Source organism: Engystomops pustulosus, chromosome 5 (assembly GCF_040894005.1).
Source record: "Engystomops pustulosus chromosome 5, aEngPut4.maternal, whole genome shotgun sequence".
NCBI lineage: Eukaryota > Metazoa > Chordata > Amphibia > Anura > Leptodactylidae > Engystomops > Engystomops pustulosus.
This window is the reverse complement of record NC_092415.1, coordinates 34,897,978-34,910,876: the sequence shown is the minus strand read 5'-3', so window position 1 is coordinate 34,910,876 and position 12,899 is coordinate 34,897,978. Positions and strand designations below refer to the sequence as shown.

The 12,899-nt window shown below is 42.1% G+C and overlaps 1 protein-coding gene across 5 annotated transcripts in view; it reads left to right on the top strand.

Annotated features, from left to right (window-relative positions):
- Positions 1–12,899, top strand: part of RALYL (RALY RNA binding protein like) — a 423,906-nt gene that overhangs the window by 397,528 nt on the left and 13,479 nt on the right. For all 5 annotated transcript variants that reach the window (XM_072151628.1, XM_072151625.1, XM_072151626.1 and 2 more), the window contains one exon: positions 5,705–5,818. In XM_072151628.1, the coding sequence (XP_072007729.1) occupies positions 5,705–5,818 (114 nt within the window). The remainder of the gene's footprint in view (positions 1–5,704; positions 5,819–12,899) is intronic.

Sequence of the window (12,899 nt, the reverse complement as noted above, 5' to 3'; positions counted from 1 at the left end):
CAGGGATGAGGATCTACTGTGTTGAGTTCTTCAAAAAGTACCGTATATACTCGAGTATAAGCCGACCCGAGTATAAGCCAAGACCCCTAATTTTACCACCAAAAACTGGGAAAAACTACTGACTCGAGTATAAACCGAGGGTGGGAATACAGCAAGCCCCTAGTAGTATACAGCAAGCCCCTAGTAGTATACAGCAGCCCCCATGTAGTATACAGCAAGCCCCTAGTAGTATACAGCAAGCCCCTAGTAGTATACAGCAAACCCCTAGTAGTATACAGCAAGCCCCTAGTACTATACAGCAAGCCCTTAGTAGTATACAGCAAGCCCCTAGTAGTATACAGCAAGCTCCAAGTAGTATACAGCAAGCCCCTAGTAGTATACAGCAAGCCCCTAGTAGTATACAGCAAACCCCTAGTAGTATACAGCAAGCCCCTAGTACTATACAGCAAGCCCCTAGTAGTATACAGCAGCCCCTAGTAGTATACAGCAGCCCCTAGTAGTATACAGCAAGCCCCTAGTACTATACAGCAAGCCCCTAGTAGTATACAGCAAGCCCCTAGTAGTATACAGCAGCCCCTAGTAGTATACAGCAAGCCCCTTGTAGTATACAGCAAGCCCCTTGTAGTATACAGCAAGCCCTAATAGTATACAGCAGTCCCTAGTAGTATTCAGCAGCCCCTAGTAGTATACAGCAAGCCCCTAGTAGTATACAGTAAGCCCCTAGTAGTATACAGCAGCCCCTAGTAGTATACAGCAAGCCCCTAGTAGTATACAGCAAGCCCCTAGTAGTATACAGCAAACCCCTAGTAGTATACAGCAAGCCCTTAGTAGTATACAGCAAGCCCCTAGTAGTATACAGCAAGCTCCAAGTAGTATACAGCAAGCCCCTAGTAGTATACAGCAAGCCCCTAGTAGTATACAGCAAACCCCTAGTAGTATACAGCAAGCCCCTAGTACTATACAGCAAGCCCCTAGTAGTATACAGCAGCCCCTAGTAGTATACAGCAGCCCGTAGTAGTATACAGCAAGCCCCTAGTACTATACAGCAAGCCCCTAGTAGTATACAGCAAGCCCCTAGTAGTATACAGCAGCCCCTAGTAGTATACAGCAAGCCCCTTGTAGTATACAGCAAGCCCCTTGTAGTATACAGCAAGCCCCTAGTAGTATACAGCAGCCCCTAGTAGTATACAGCAAGCCCCTTGTAGTATACAGCAAGCCCCTTGTAGTATACAGCAAGCCCTAATAGTATACAGCAGTCCCTAGTAGTATTCAGCAGCCCCTAGTAGTATACAGCAAGCCCCTAGTAGTATACAGTAAGCCCCTAGTAGTATACAGCAAGCCCCTAGTAGTATACAGCAAGCCCTAATAGTATACAGCAAGCCCCTAGTAGTATACAGCAAGCCCCTAGTAGTATACAGCAAGCCCCTAGTAGTATACAGCAGCCCCTAGTAGTATACAGCAGCCCCTAGTAGTATACAGCAGCCTGCCCCCACGGCCCTTAAAAAATAAACTTAAATACTCACCCTCTGATGTCAGTGCGGTTCCCCGATGTCCCCGATGTCAGCGCGTTCTGTCTTCTTTCTTCTCCGCGGCTCCTCTTCATTCTTCCGGCATAGACGCGCCCACGCTGCTGACGTCATAGTATGCGCGGCCACTAAGAAACCATGGCCCCTCCATGCCAGAAGAGAGAAGAGGAGCCGCGGAGAAGAAAGAAGACGGGACGCGCTGACATCGGGGACATCGGTGAGCCACGCTGACATCGGTGAGCTGCGCTGACATCGGAGGGTGAGTATTTAAGTTTATTTTTTTAAGTGGTCATTTTTTTGTAGTAGTAGTAGACTCGTGTATAAGCTGAGGGGACGTTTTTCAGCACATTTTTTGTGCTGAAAAACTCGGCTTATACACGAGTATATATGGTAGATTTCCCATGGTAGATTACCTTTTAAAGGGGTTGTCCACTTTCAGCAAATTATTGATATTGTTTGTGTAATGCACAGTTATACAAGTTCTGTATCAATTCCTCACAGTGTTTTAGATCTCTGCTGGACGTCTTTCAACAGGAAACTTCATTGCTTACTTCCTTTATAAAAACCGTTCCCTGGTCATGTGATTCCTGTTGCTTTTGATAGGTCAAATAAAGTTAAAATAAAGCTTTTGGGACAGCTTAGGTCCCTTTATCAGGCATGATATATCAAAAGCAACAAAAAATTCTGGTTAACTAAAACTGGTTAACAAGGGACAAAACTTCTTTTGCTTGTGACTGATCATGTGATGTCACACAGGTGCACGGCTTGTTATAACACAAAGCTCTGATTACTCTCCAGTGGTGTAATTAGAAAATGATGGGCCCCAGAGCAAAGTCTGTACCAGGCCCCCGACTATAATGTATGATTTATAATACTATTCTCTTCATATGGGAAAGTGACACCTTATGGGCCCCCTAAGCCTCTTTGGCCCGGTTGCAACCAACCCTCTGCATCCCTTCAAGTTACGCCCTTTTCCTCTCTTTTAAATCCTTTAAATCCCATCCAATGGCTATTCTGCTTCATTTCTTGTGGTCCCATCTTAGCATCCCTAACAGCGTCCCTTGCAGGCAGCCCCAGGATCCTTTCTAGGACCCAACATACCTGGGCAAGTGCCATTTTCCAGAGCTACTGGGGAAGCCCATATAAGGCTGTATATAATATATACAATAACCATAGTTGGTATGATAGGGAATATTTTAGGACAGGAGACTGTTTTAGTTTCAGAATTTTTAATGCTGCTACATGAGTTCACCGCAAAGAGGCCTACTGAGGCTCTGTTACCCAAGGGCCTACTGTAACCTGGAACCAACCCTGCCAAGAAGAGACAGTAGAAAGCTTCTATTTTGTTGCTGCAGATCAATTTCTGCAGTCAAAAGGGTTTTTTTAAAAGAGGATATTATAAAAAATACATGGGCGTGCTTCTTTTTTACATGACTGTATAGTATGAGTATCTAATATGTGTGCGCTATATAAAAAAAATAAAAGGAATAATCTAATAAAAGGAGCTGGAATTCGGATTCATTCATTTTACAATTGAGACCTGGAACATAATGTTCACTTTTATGCTGTTTTAAGGGTTGCCAGGGATGACGCTCGGAATCCTAAACCTTATTTACAGGATATTTTTTTAGGCTCTTCATATATTTCTCACCGATTCTCGCTTCTTTACTGCGCTCTCATGACACTGATAGCAAATGCTGGAAATATTTGTTATAATAATGTACTTGTAGAAATAGTGTCTATTCAGTGGGACATTATTCATGGCATCTCTGCCAAGGTGCCAAGGATTTGACTTTTTAAACCGTATTTAGAGAGCGACTTCTTTGCCATTCATCTTCCAGAAGTCATTTCTCTCGGATCAGAGTTTTATCCCTTTTCATTAAATATCTTTTGAAATTGAATTTTCACAAATTCACAGATCACTTGTAGCAGTGATGAGGTTTCCTCCAAAGGAAGAAAAGATGACTTCAGATGAGAGCCATTCACTGTGGAAATATGTTTAGCTGCCTTATTAAAAGGGAAAAAACGTCCATTACTATGAAAAGCCTCCTATTACTCTGAGATGGCAGACAGAATTGTAATGAAACGTCTATCAAAGCCTTGCTGAACACAATCTAGGGCATTTGGCTAAGATATCAATACATCAAGTACTAATTATAATTATTATTGCTATTATACTCACTATATTTATGCAGCTCTCATCTAGTAGATTAATATTGCTTCTTAAGATGTCTTGTATGGTTTGTATATTTATTTTACATGAGAAGAAAGGAGTAGCCCTGCTTAGGCAGCCGGCACTGCACACAGTAAGACGAGGGTTGGGAAGTAAGAGTTCTCCTTACAGAGACTTTGCCTATTAAGGCCGACTTGTATGAGTGTGGAGACTTATAGGGACTGATGCTTCACTAGGGGATTCTGGGAATAAAGCAAATAAGTTTTCCAGGATGGGATAGGAAGAACCACGCCTTTCTTTGCTACCTTGTAAGGCCACCCCCTTAGCATCAAGGATGACTTTCAAGAAGCCTAATGACATGACCAGCCAAATCAGTATGTTTATCCCAGAAGGAACAGATTCCCAAATATAGACAGTACGGTTTGCATCTCTTCACTGGTTTGGCCGAGTGAGAGGCTATTTTTTAGGGTCAGGAAGTAAGAGTTCACCTTATGGAGACTTTGGGTCATTCCCCAGTGGGCACAGATTAGTGCTGGAGAATGAGCACTGCCCAACCTGCCCCTCTCCATAGAGAAGTGGAGTGCCGGCACCATAACACTGTGAAATATAGGGCGTGTACTATATTTTACTGTGCATGCTCATGGTGCGGTCAGGCCCCATAGGCATCCCTATTACGTTTGTATGAATGTATCCTAAGGCCAACTTTTGGGCATGTGGAGACTGAAAGCTGTGCTGAACAGTAGGAGGCTGAAGTAGAGTCAGCTCTTGATGTTCTCCCACCCCACACATTGTGCCAGATAAACTAAGAGGGTCCATTCTGGAGTAGAACCTCGTCTTAATCTCTTTGTTAGTTGCTCATGTGTCTGAATGTTCATTAAGTGATTGAGCAGTTCTCCTACTTACTTTTGTGCTATAGTAAACCAAGACAAGAAACTATATGTGTATTAGGCTATCACAACACATAAAACCTCATAATTATAAACCAAAATAGAAAGAAATAACACCATCCTCCATACCTCAATGGTTCTGTTCTTATTTGATGGCCTGGGAGGAACCTACACAAACTTAGTTTATCAAAATTCAAGATAGTCTGTGTATATGTAGACTACTAGTGTCACGGGTGGTCCCGCAACCCATGTCTCAGGCCGCCGTCTCACCCGTGCCTCTCTGTGTGCCCCTGCTCCACTCCACAGCTACTTACCCATCCTCAATCCTGCTTCCAGGTCCTCAGCCGTGCCCGCGCATTCCCCCGTTTTAGGGTGCGACGCACCAGTATCACAAGATTTAAGGGGCTAGTGTGCCGTTAATTGGTGCTGGCCTTACACAGAATTCTATTTAACCCAGCCTCTCCCCGCACACCACGCCAGATGTTTGTGCCTCACTCCCTTAGAAAAAGCTTGTTTCCTGTGACCTTTGTGATTAGTGAGATTTGCCGTTGTGTCCCCGGGCTTGTTCCCGTTTATGCTCCTCCGCCACCAGCCCTGACCTTCTGCTCTGTCTCTGACCCAGAACCTTTGCCCCTTGTCCCCGATCATGAACCTGCCTTCCATTTCTGTACCTCGCCTAGGCTGCCACTACGGACAAAGTTGTACCTGTGGAACGACCTGGTGGTACCATGCCGCAGCAAGTCCATCCCGCTTTGTGGTGGGCTCTTGTGAAAACCGGGTGCCACTTAGACTCCGGTCCCAGGTGTCGGCTCACATCATCGTCCGCGATGGTCCAGTGGGTCCACTACTCCTGGAGACTGACAACTAGAAGATCACCGCAGAAGTTTATCTTTGTTAGAAAGATCTGTTATTATAGATTTTGTGATCCTCATTTTGATGAACCTCATTCCCAGCCACCAAATATTTGCTGAAATTACCCATAACATAGAAAATAACAGACATGGAAATTATAGCTTCTGACTGCACCATAATAGGAAGAACATATGAAATAGTTGAGCAATCCGTCTGTTGAGATAAAATTATTGTTTTCATGATTTGCTCCATTTTTCTCTCTCCAGTGAAATCTGATGAGCTGCAAACAATCAAAAAGGAGCTGACCCAAATCAAAACCAAAATCGACTCGTTGCTGGGAAGGCTGGAAAAGATAGAAAAACAGCAGAAGGCTGAAGCAGGTTGGTGAAAATGATTTATGTCAAAGGCACACACAGCCGAGGATTTTCTAAGAATGAATGAAAAATCTATGATCACAGAGCAAATAAGGAATCGATGAGAATTGAGATAAAATAAGCAAAGCCGACATTGCTGGTGTGCATCTATGGTAATGAAAACATTATTACCGGGTCACACACATAATGCAGCATAATGTATAACATTAGTGTTTTTTGGACTATAAAGTGCACAAAAAATCCTTTGATTTTCTCAGAAATCAAAGATGCGCCTTATAGTCCAGTGCGCCTTATATTTGAACTGTACTTACAGACAACAGCTGCCTTGAACAGTGCACAGGTCTGCTACCTGCTGGTCACTCATCCTTATAATCAGGTGCGCCTTATAATCCGGTGCGCGTTATATATGAACCTAGACGTTTAAGCAGGCATTTATTGATGGTGCGCCTTATATTCCGGTGCACCTTATAGTCCGAAAAATACGGTACACTAGACATTGTTTTCAAACGAAGGATTGTCTGGGATTTAGAGGAGTCCTTGAATAAAGGGGCTATCATGGTCTCCAACTAGATGGGTTTACACTAATTTTTGTTTATTTTGTAAAATAAGCCTCTTATAAATAGGGATGGGGGTCCCTGTACCCAGACTTTAGCCAAAAATTTAGGTTCAGAGTTCAGGCTCTACCAACAGGTAAAACCCATGATCCAAATGATTGTGGTCGACACTCCCCAATTGTGTCATTTAAAGGGTAACCAGTGTTACCGGTGGGGTTGAGCATTCAGATACCCAAACCAAACTTTCAGGTCAGGTTCGGCTGAACTCAGTGACCCCGAACCAAAGAGGTTCCATCACCTCTTCTCACGTTTATGTTTACTTGTATCATGAAAGAAACATATCTCCTATTTTCAGGAAGTAGAACTGAGCAAGAACATCATCATGGCAGCTCCATGCAAATTAATAATGTACATAAAGGGATTTTATTATTATTATGCAGTTTGAACCAATAATGGCCTATAAATAAATTATGTGAACATAGTCTCAAAGGGGTATTTATGACATATCTACCTCTTGGACTGATACCTTGTGAATGAGGAGGGTCCACTGATCTCCTGGCTGCGGACACCCTCCATTCATGTCAATGTGAGGACAGAAAATGGCTCAGCAAATCGACTCGGCTATTTCTGTCACTCCCTTAGGCCCCTTTCACACTTGCGTTTTTCACGCGCGTTTTCTGCGCATGCTTTTGACGCGCAGAACTTGCATTGCACTCTGATCCATTGTAATCAATGGGCTTTTTCAGACTTGCATTTTTTTTCACCTGCACACACGCGGTTTTTTTACGTGCGTTTAAATCTCGACATGCTCTACTTTTGCAAGTCACGAACGTGAAAAACGCACCATACAAGTCTATGGAGTAGCATCAAAAACGTATTGCACTCTGAGACACTTGCAAGTGCAATACGCTTTTCATGCATCAATTGCCATAGAAAAGATAGAGCTCAGTCCTGAGTCCATTTCACGCGCATTATCTGCACATGAAAAACGCATTGAAATTGCATTGAAATTGCAGTGAAAATGCGTGTGAAAAACTGAGACACTGAACAAACTCTGACTGAAAACTGATTGCACTCTGATGCAAAATGACAGTTTTTCACTGACCAAACCCTGATCGCACCCTGATCAGACTCTGACGTGATCTGCAACGCAAGTGTGGAAGGGGCCTTAGACCTGGATGGAGGCTGGCCCCTTACCCCCATCCCACAGCTAACTAACTTTTTGGCCTGGCTGTGGGATGGGTGTAAGTGACCACCATTTCAAAATAGATGAAGGGCCAGATGCAGAACTCATATCTATCATGTTTTCATAACGTATCCAATAGATATATGATAAAAGCTATACATGAGAATACTCCATATAATTTAGATTAGTCCTCTGAACTTGACTATTGGAGATTTAGTGGGTAGGGAGTTACCCTGAATTTTCTCTGAAGGAAAAATAAAATGGCCGCAGATGGAGGGTCATGTGATCTCTATCTGTCCCTGAGCAATCTCCCTGCCAGGATATTATAGGGGCAGCACAGTGGCTGCCCCTATTCTCCATGAAGCCTTATATAATACATATGGATTCCTGTAAATAACAATGCATCTGTATTCACTAGTAATTTCCTCTTGTGAATGAATAAGCCTCCTAAAATATCATAATTCATCACAAAAAGATGAGGCTCTCAGTCTTCGTGTAGTAACAATACAACAATAGAAGAACATCAGACTGATAAAAACCCATCGGAAATGTCCTTTAAATACCCAACATGACTAATGAAGCTCTTCAAGTGTAAGTCATTGCTTCCCGTAAAATGCTATTTCCTTCATGGTTGTCCATTAAATCAGCGTAGTGTGGATAGACTCGAATACATTTGTATGAAAATTAACCAGAAAGGCATTTCTCAGCGAAAGGTCAAGCAATGCTGTGAAGGTGGAAGGAATAAAAAACATTGCTAAGTGAAGACTTAGCAGAATGAGTAATCGATCAATCCCTGAAACTTAGAAAAGTAAGTGATAAAATATTAAAATTAGGCAAAGGCTTCAAGTTAAAAGGTTGACAACAAAAGAAGAAACTTAAGTAACCCTTTACATGAGCAGTGAAAACCAATCTATTAACCACTACAGTATATTAAAGAAGTTCTCCACCATGTAAATCAATACAGTAGAAAGTATGTAAGTACAGATTGTGTCATTGGGGCAGGTTTACTAACGTCCTGTCGCGATCACGTGGCGCCTTGTCCAACGAGGATTCAGGTCCGGCGCGATTCACTAAGCTTGTGCGCCCAAGTTCCTGCATCCGTTGCTTCTGCCTCGAGGTCTGCCGGAGTTCACCTTCTTCTTCCCATTGCATGTAAGTGCGTGTCTTGCAACACAATTTTAAATGTTAAATCCCGCGCATTGTCCGAATCCGTCGGGTTGTCCAACAGCCCGCCCCCCCGATTTCTGTTGCATGCGAGCCAGCGAGTGCGCCACAATCCCGGGGCAATTCGTCGCAAAACGGAAATTGTCAGGAAACCCAACGAAAGTGCGCCGTTCGGACCCTTAGTAAATGAGCCCCATTGTGTTTTACTCTGACGTTACCGGTGTGAACACTGGTTTATGCTTGATGGCTATCTTGATTGTTTCTGTACTACACCAGGCGTTCTCCTACAGCTTTGCTCTGGTTCTTCAGTAGTTAACCTTCAGTGATGGACCAGGACCATGATTCTGTCATAAGCTCTTCCTGGTCAGTACGCTGTGCCTGCTATAGACTGTAGTAAGCATTCACTATCCTGGTAGCCTGTTTTCTCAGTACTCAATATTCTAGTATTTTGACCCTATGCCTGTATTCAGGCTATCATTCTGCCTTGTGTTTTTGTACTACGTTTGTCGTATCGGTTTTGACCTGGCTCTGGAGATTATTCTTTTGTGTTTGTATTGTCTCGTCTCTGAGTTTTATTCTTTGGTGCAAGAATGGAACATTGACTAGTTGTCACTTACCGTCTAAGGTAAGTTAGGCAAGTAGGCAGGGACAGCTGCGATGGAGATTTTGTCTCTGAGCCCATTGTCTGTATCTGTGTCACCTGTTTTTTCCCAGAGCCTGCATTACAGAGGGACATTGAGATAACCTCTAAAAAGATTTGAAGGAACAATCCAGTCAGAAGTAATTGATTAAATAATGTATGGTTGAGGGCCTGAAGGGAGGAGCATGACTCAATTTCATTGTATTGCTAGAACCTTGTTGGCACCTAAAGTCATGCTTCCTCTTCAGATCCTGAACAATATATAATTCAATTAATCAGCTTTGACTGGAGTGTTCCTTGAAGGAACCACCTAGGAAGAGACCAGTATTATAAATAATACATTATAGTTTGGAGGATGGTACTTGTTTTTCACTGGGGTCTTAGCAGCTCCACTGCTCCCCCACTGCACCCAAGATGTCACCTCCCAGTTCCTGGTAGTCTTTACCAGCATTCTGTGACAAATTACCGACATGTCCTGTGAAGACGTATGAGTCAGTTCTTATTTTCCCTTAATCGTATCAACTAAGAAATTTTCCAGTGACTGTAAAGAGTTAGGGCATGAGAAACTTTATCAGCTTCTCCTTATCTATCCGCTGTCAATGTAAGTATTGGAAAGGAAGCACATTTATATACACTGTTAAAAACAGAAAGAAGCAAGGCAAATACAGGATAAAGAAATGAATTATCTAACAAAGTTAACGTTTAGAATCTGCATTATTGATTTATATAATTTGGTTTAAAAGTTTAAAGGTCCATGTCACAAACTTATAAATGACTTGTTGGAATGCAAACAGTTAAACTTCATTATAACAAGCATAGCATATTAATGCTAGATAGCGAGAGCCAATAGATAGGTATAGATTTATTTATGGAGGTTGTGGCAGCCCTGTTTGTATATAAATATGGCTCTTAAAGGATTTCTACCACCAGGACGAAGTATTGTAAACCTAGCACACTGACATACTTGTGTATGCCCCCTCTGGCAGGATCCACTCTTCTTTTAGCCTCTTATGCTCTGTTTTTATTTTAAAAAAGGCTCTAAAAATTATGCAAATGAGCTGAGGTGCTCCAGGCTCTATTAACACTTGTAGAGCTTTGAGCCCCTTAGGCTCATTTGCATTATTTTTAAAGCATTTTTTTCTTAAAAACAAGGGCATAGGAAGCTTAAAGAAGAATAGATCCTGCCAGAGGAGTCACACGTCAGTATATTAGTGTGCTTGGTTTACAATTCTTCATCCTGGTGTTAGATGTCCTTAATCCTCATGCACACTTTTTTACAGCTGCTAGCACACAGCCAGTCTTTTAATATTCTCAATTGCCAGTGACAGACCAATCGCAAGTAAGGAATCTTTTCCCCGTGTTTGTGGCCCACAAAAAGCACAGCTTAGTGGACAAAAAGCCTTATTGAAATTTATGACTTTTTACTTGAAGTGGTTGAATAGATTATGCAGCTATTATATTTGGTAAAATAGCAGCCCAACCTGGTTTATCTCAACCCATTCCCCACTTGGTGGTGAGGCCTTGGGCATCCTTCTCTACTAAAAGGGGTTCGACCATGAAATAAATTTCTCAAATTTTAATCCCCTAGTGCAGTGATGGCGAACCTTTTAGAGACCGAGTGCCCAAACTACAACAAAGACCCTCTTATTTATCGCAAAGTGCCAACACAGAAGTTTAATTTGTGATTTAAACTCCCTTCTCTGTCACAGTTTTCATTGATACTAGCACCTGAGGACACCAATAAAGCAGAAAATAGTCCCAGGTAGAGCTGTCACTTTAAAATAGCTCTGTGCACAGCAAGTCCTGGGCTGTCTGGGACTGCAGGAAGATACCTGGAGTCATCTCTGGTGATGGCCTGAGTGCCCACAGAAAGGGCTCTGAGTGCCACATCTGGCACCCGTGCCATAGGTTAGCCATCACTGCCCTAGTGATTAAACAAGATCATTTTAACCCCTTAGGTAACAATTTTACTCAGTTTTCTTGCTGTTTTTGCTCCTATCACTCAGTGATGGTCAGTGTAAGATTCAGAAGAGAGATGACACAGATCAGAGTCATGAGATGAATATAAGTAACATGACACACTTAGCTCTGCTGCCTCACCTAATTAATAAAATATACTGTCACCACTGCTACGCTTCCCTCCCCTTAGATCAAGACTTTATTTTGTCTGTAGAGCTGCTGTTGTCCCCTCTGCATGTTGCTGCTGCACAGGAAGTGCCTTTGTCTGTAGTGCTCTCCTGCTGTTTATGTAAAAGGGATCTGACCAGTCAAGAACATTTGCCCGACTATAGTCAGGACAGAATTTATGGTCGCATCCATGGACAACCAAAATATGAACGTCAGGACTGATAGAGACAGGATGGAATTATAGCTGTAAATTTTTGTATTTTTGATAATAAAAATGAATTACAGAACGTGTTTTGCTAAGTATATTTAGGAATGTTGTCTTCTTGGGAGTACCCCTTTAACATATTTGGTCACAGGACAGGTATGTAACTGAAACAGACACTTCTAAGTCCATGGTTTGTAGGACTTCTAAGTCCCAGCACATTTGCTGCTTCGTCCATTTATTGTCATTACTTTTATATTCCCGAAAAGAATCTATTGTTGATTTACTAGTCCTATTACACGTTTCATTAAATTTCTCTTCTCTTGATGTTTCTCTTTTTAATTTCTCCCTTTTTCACTGTATTTACACAATTTTAATTGCATCGCTGGTTAAGCTTTATGTCTGTGCCGTCCTATCCCCTCCTGCCTGTCTAAGTCTTGTATTAAGGACAGCGTTTCATTCTCATTCCTCCAGAGTGCCAGTTTATCTCCATGTCATTGCTACCCGCTGCGATACTCCCATCTGTCAGCCCCTTTGTGTCCATTTTTATTTATGGTTCTCCTCTTGTAGTATGAATTATGGCAAGGTTTTTCACGGAGGAATTCGAAGTCATTTCCCTTTTGTTTAATGTGGCATCTTTACCAATGTGTCCTTTGATGGTTGTATAACGCGATCCAATGTTAATTATATTTAATGGGTAAAACTTCAAAAAATCCAGTACAAAGCTAATAAAGAATTCATGAATGTTAATACTATCTTAGCGTTAATGAACTGTTGTTACTGTGAATATATTATGTGGATATGGAAGTGACATGAACGGAATCTAGATTTATGTTCTTTCCTGACACATTATTTATTATTCATGGCACAAGAAACCAAAAAATGTAAAAAATCTGACATTTAACTATACAGGCGGTCCTCGACCTGAGTTCAGGGGTGGCGTAAGGGGATGGCAAACTGGGCATTTTGACCCGCGACCTGTGTCCTAAAGGGGACTCCTGTATGCAGACTTTTGTGGGCAGAGGATGTATTGCTCTTTTAACACCCCTTGGTTGAATGCCCGGGTGCAGATGCTTATCATCTATCTCCTGTCTATATATCTATCATCTATCTCCTGTCTATATATATCTATCATCTATCTCCTGTCTATATATATCTATCATCTATCTCCTGTCTATATATCTATCATCTATCTCCTGTCTATATATATCTAT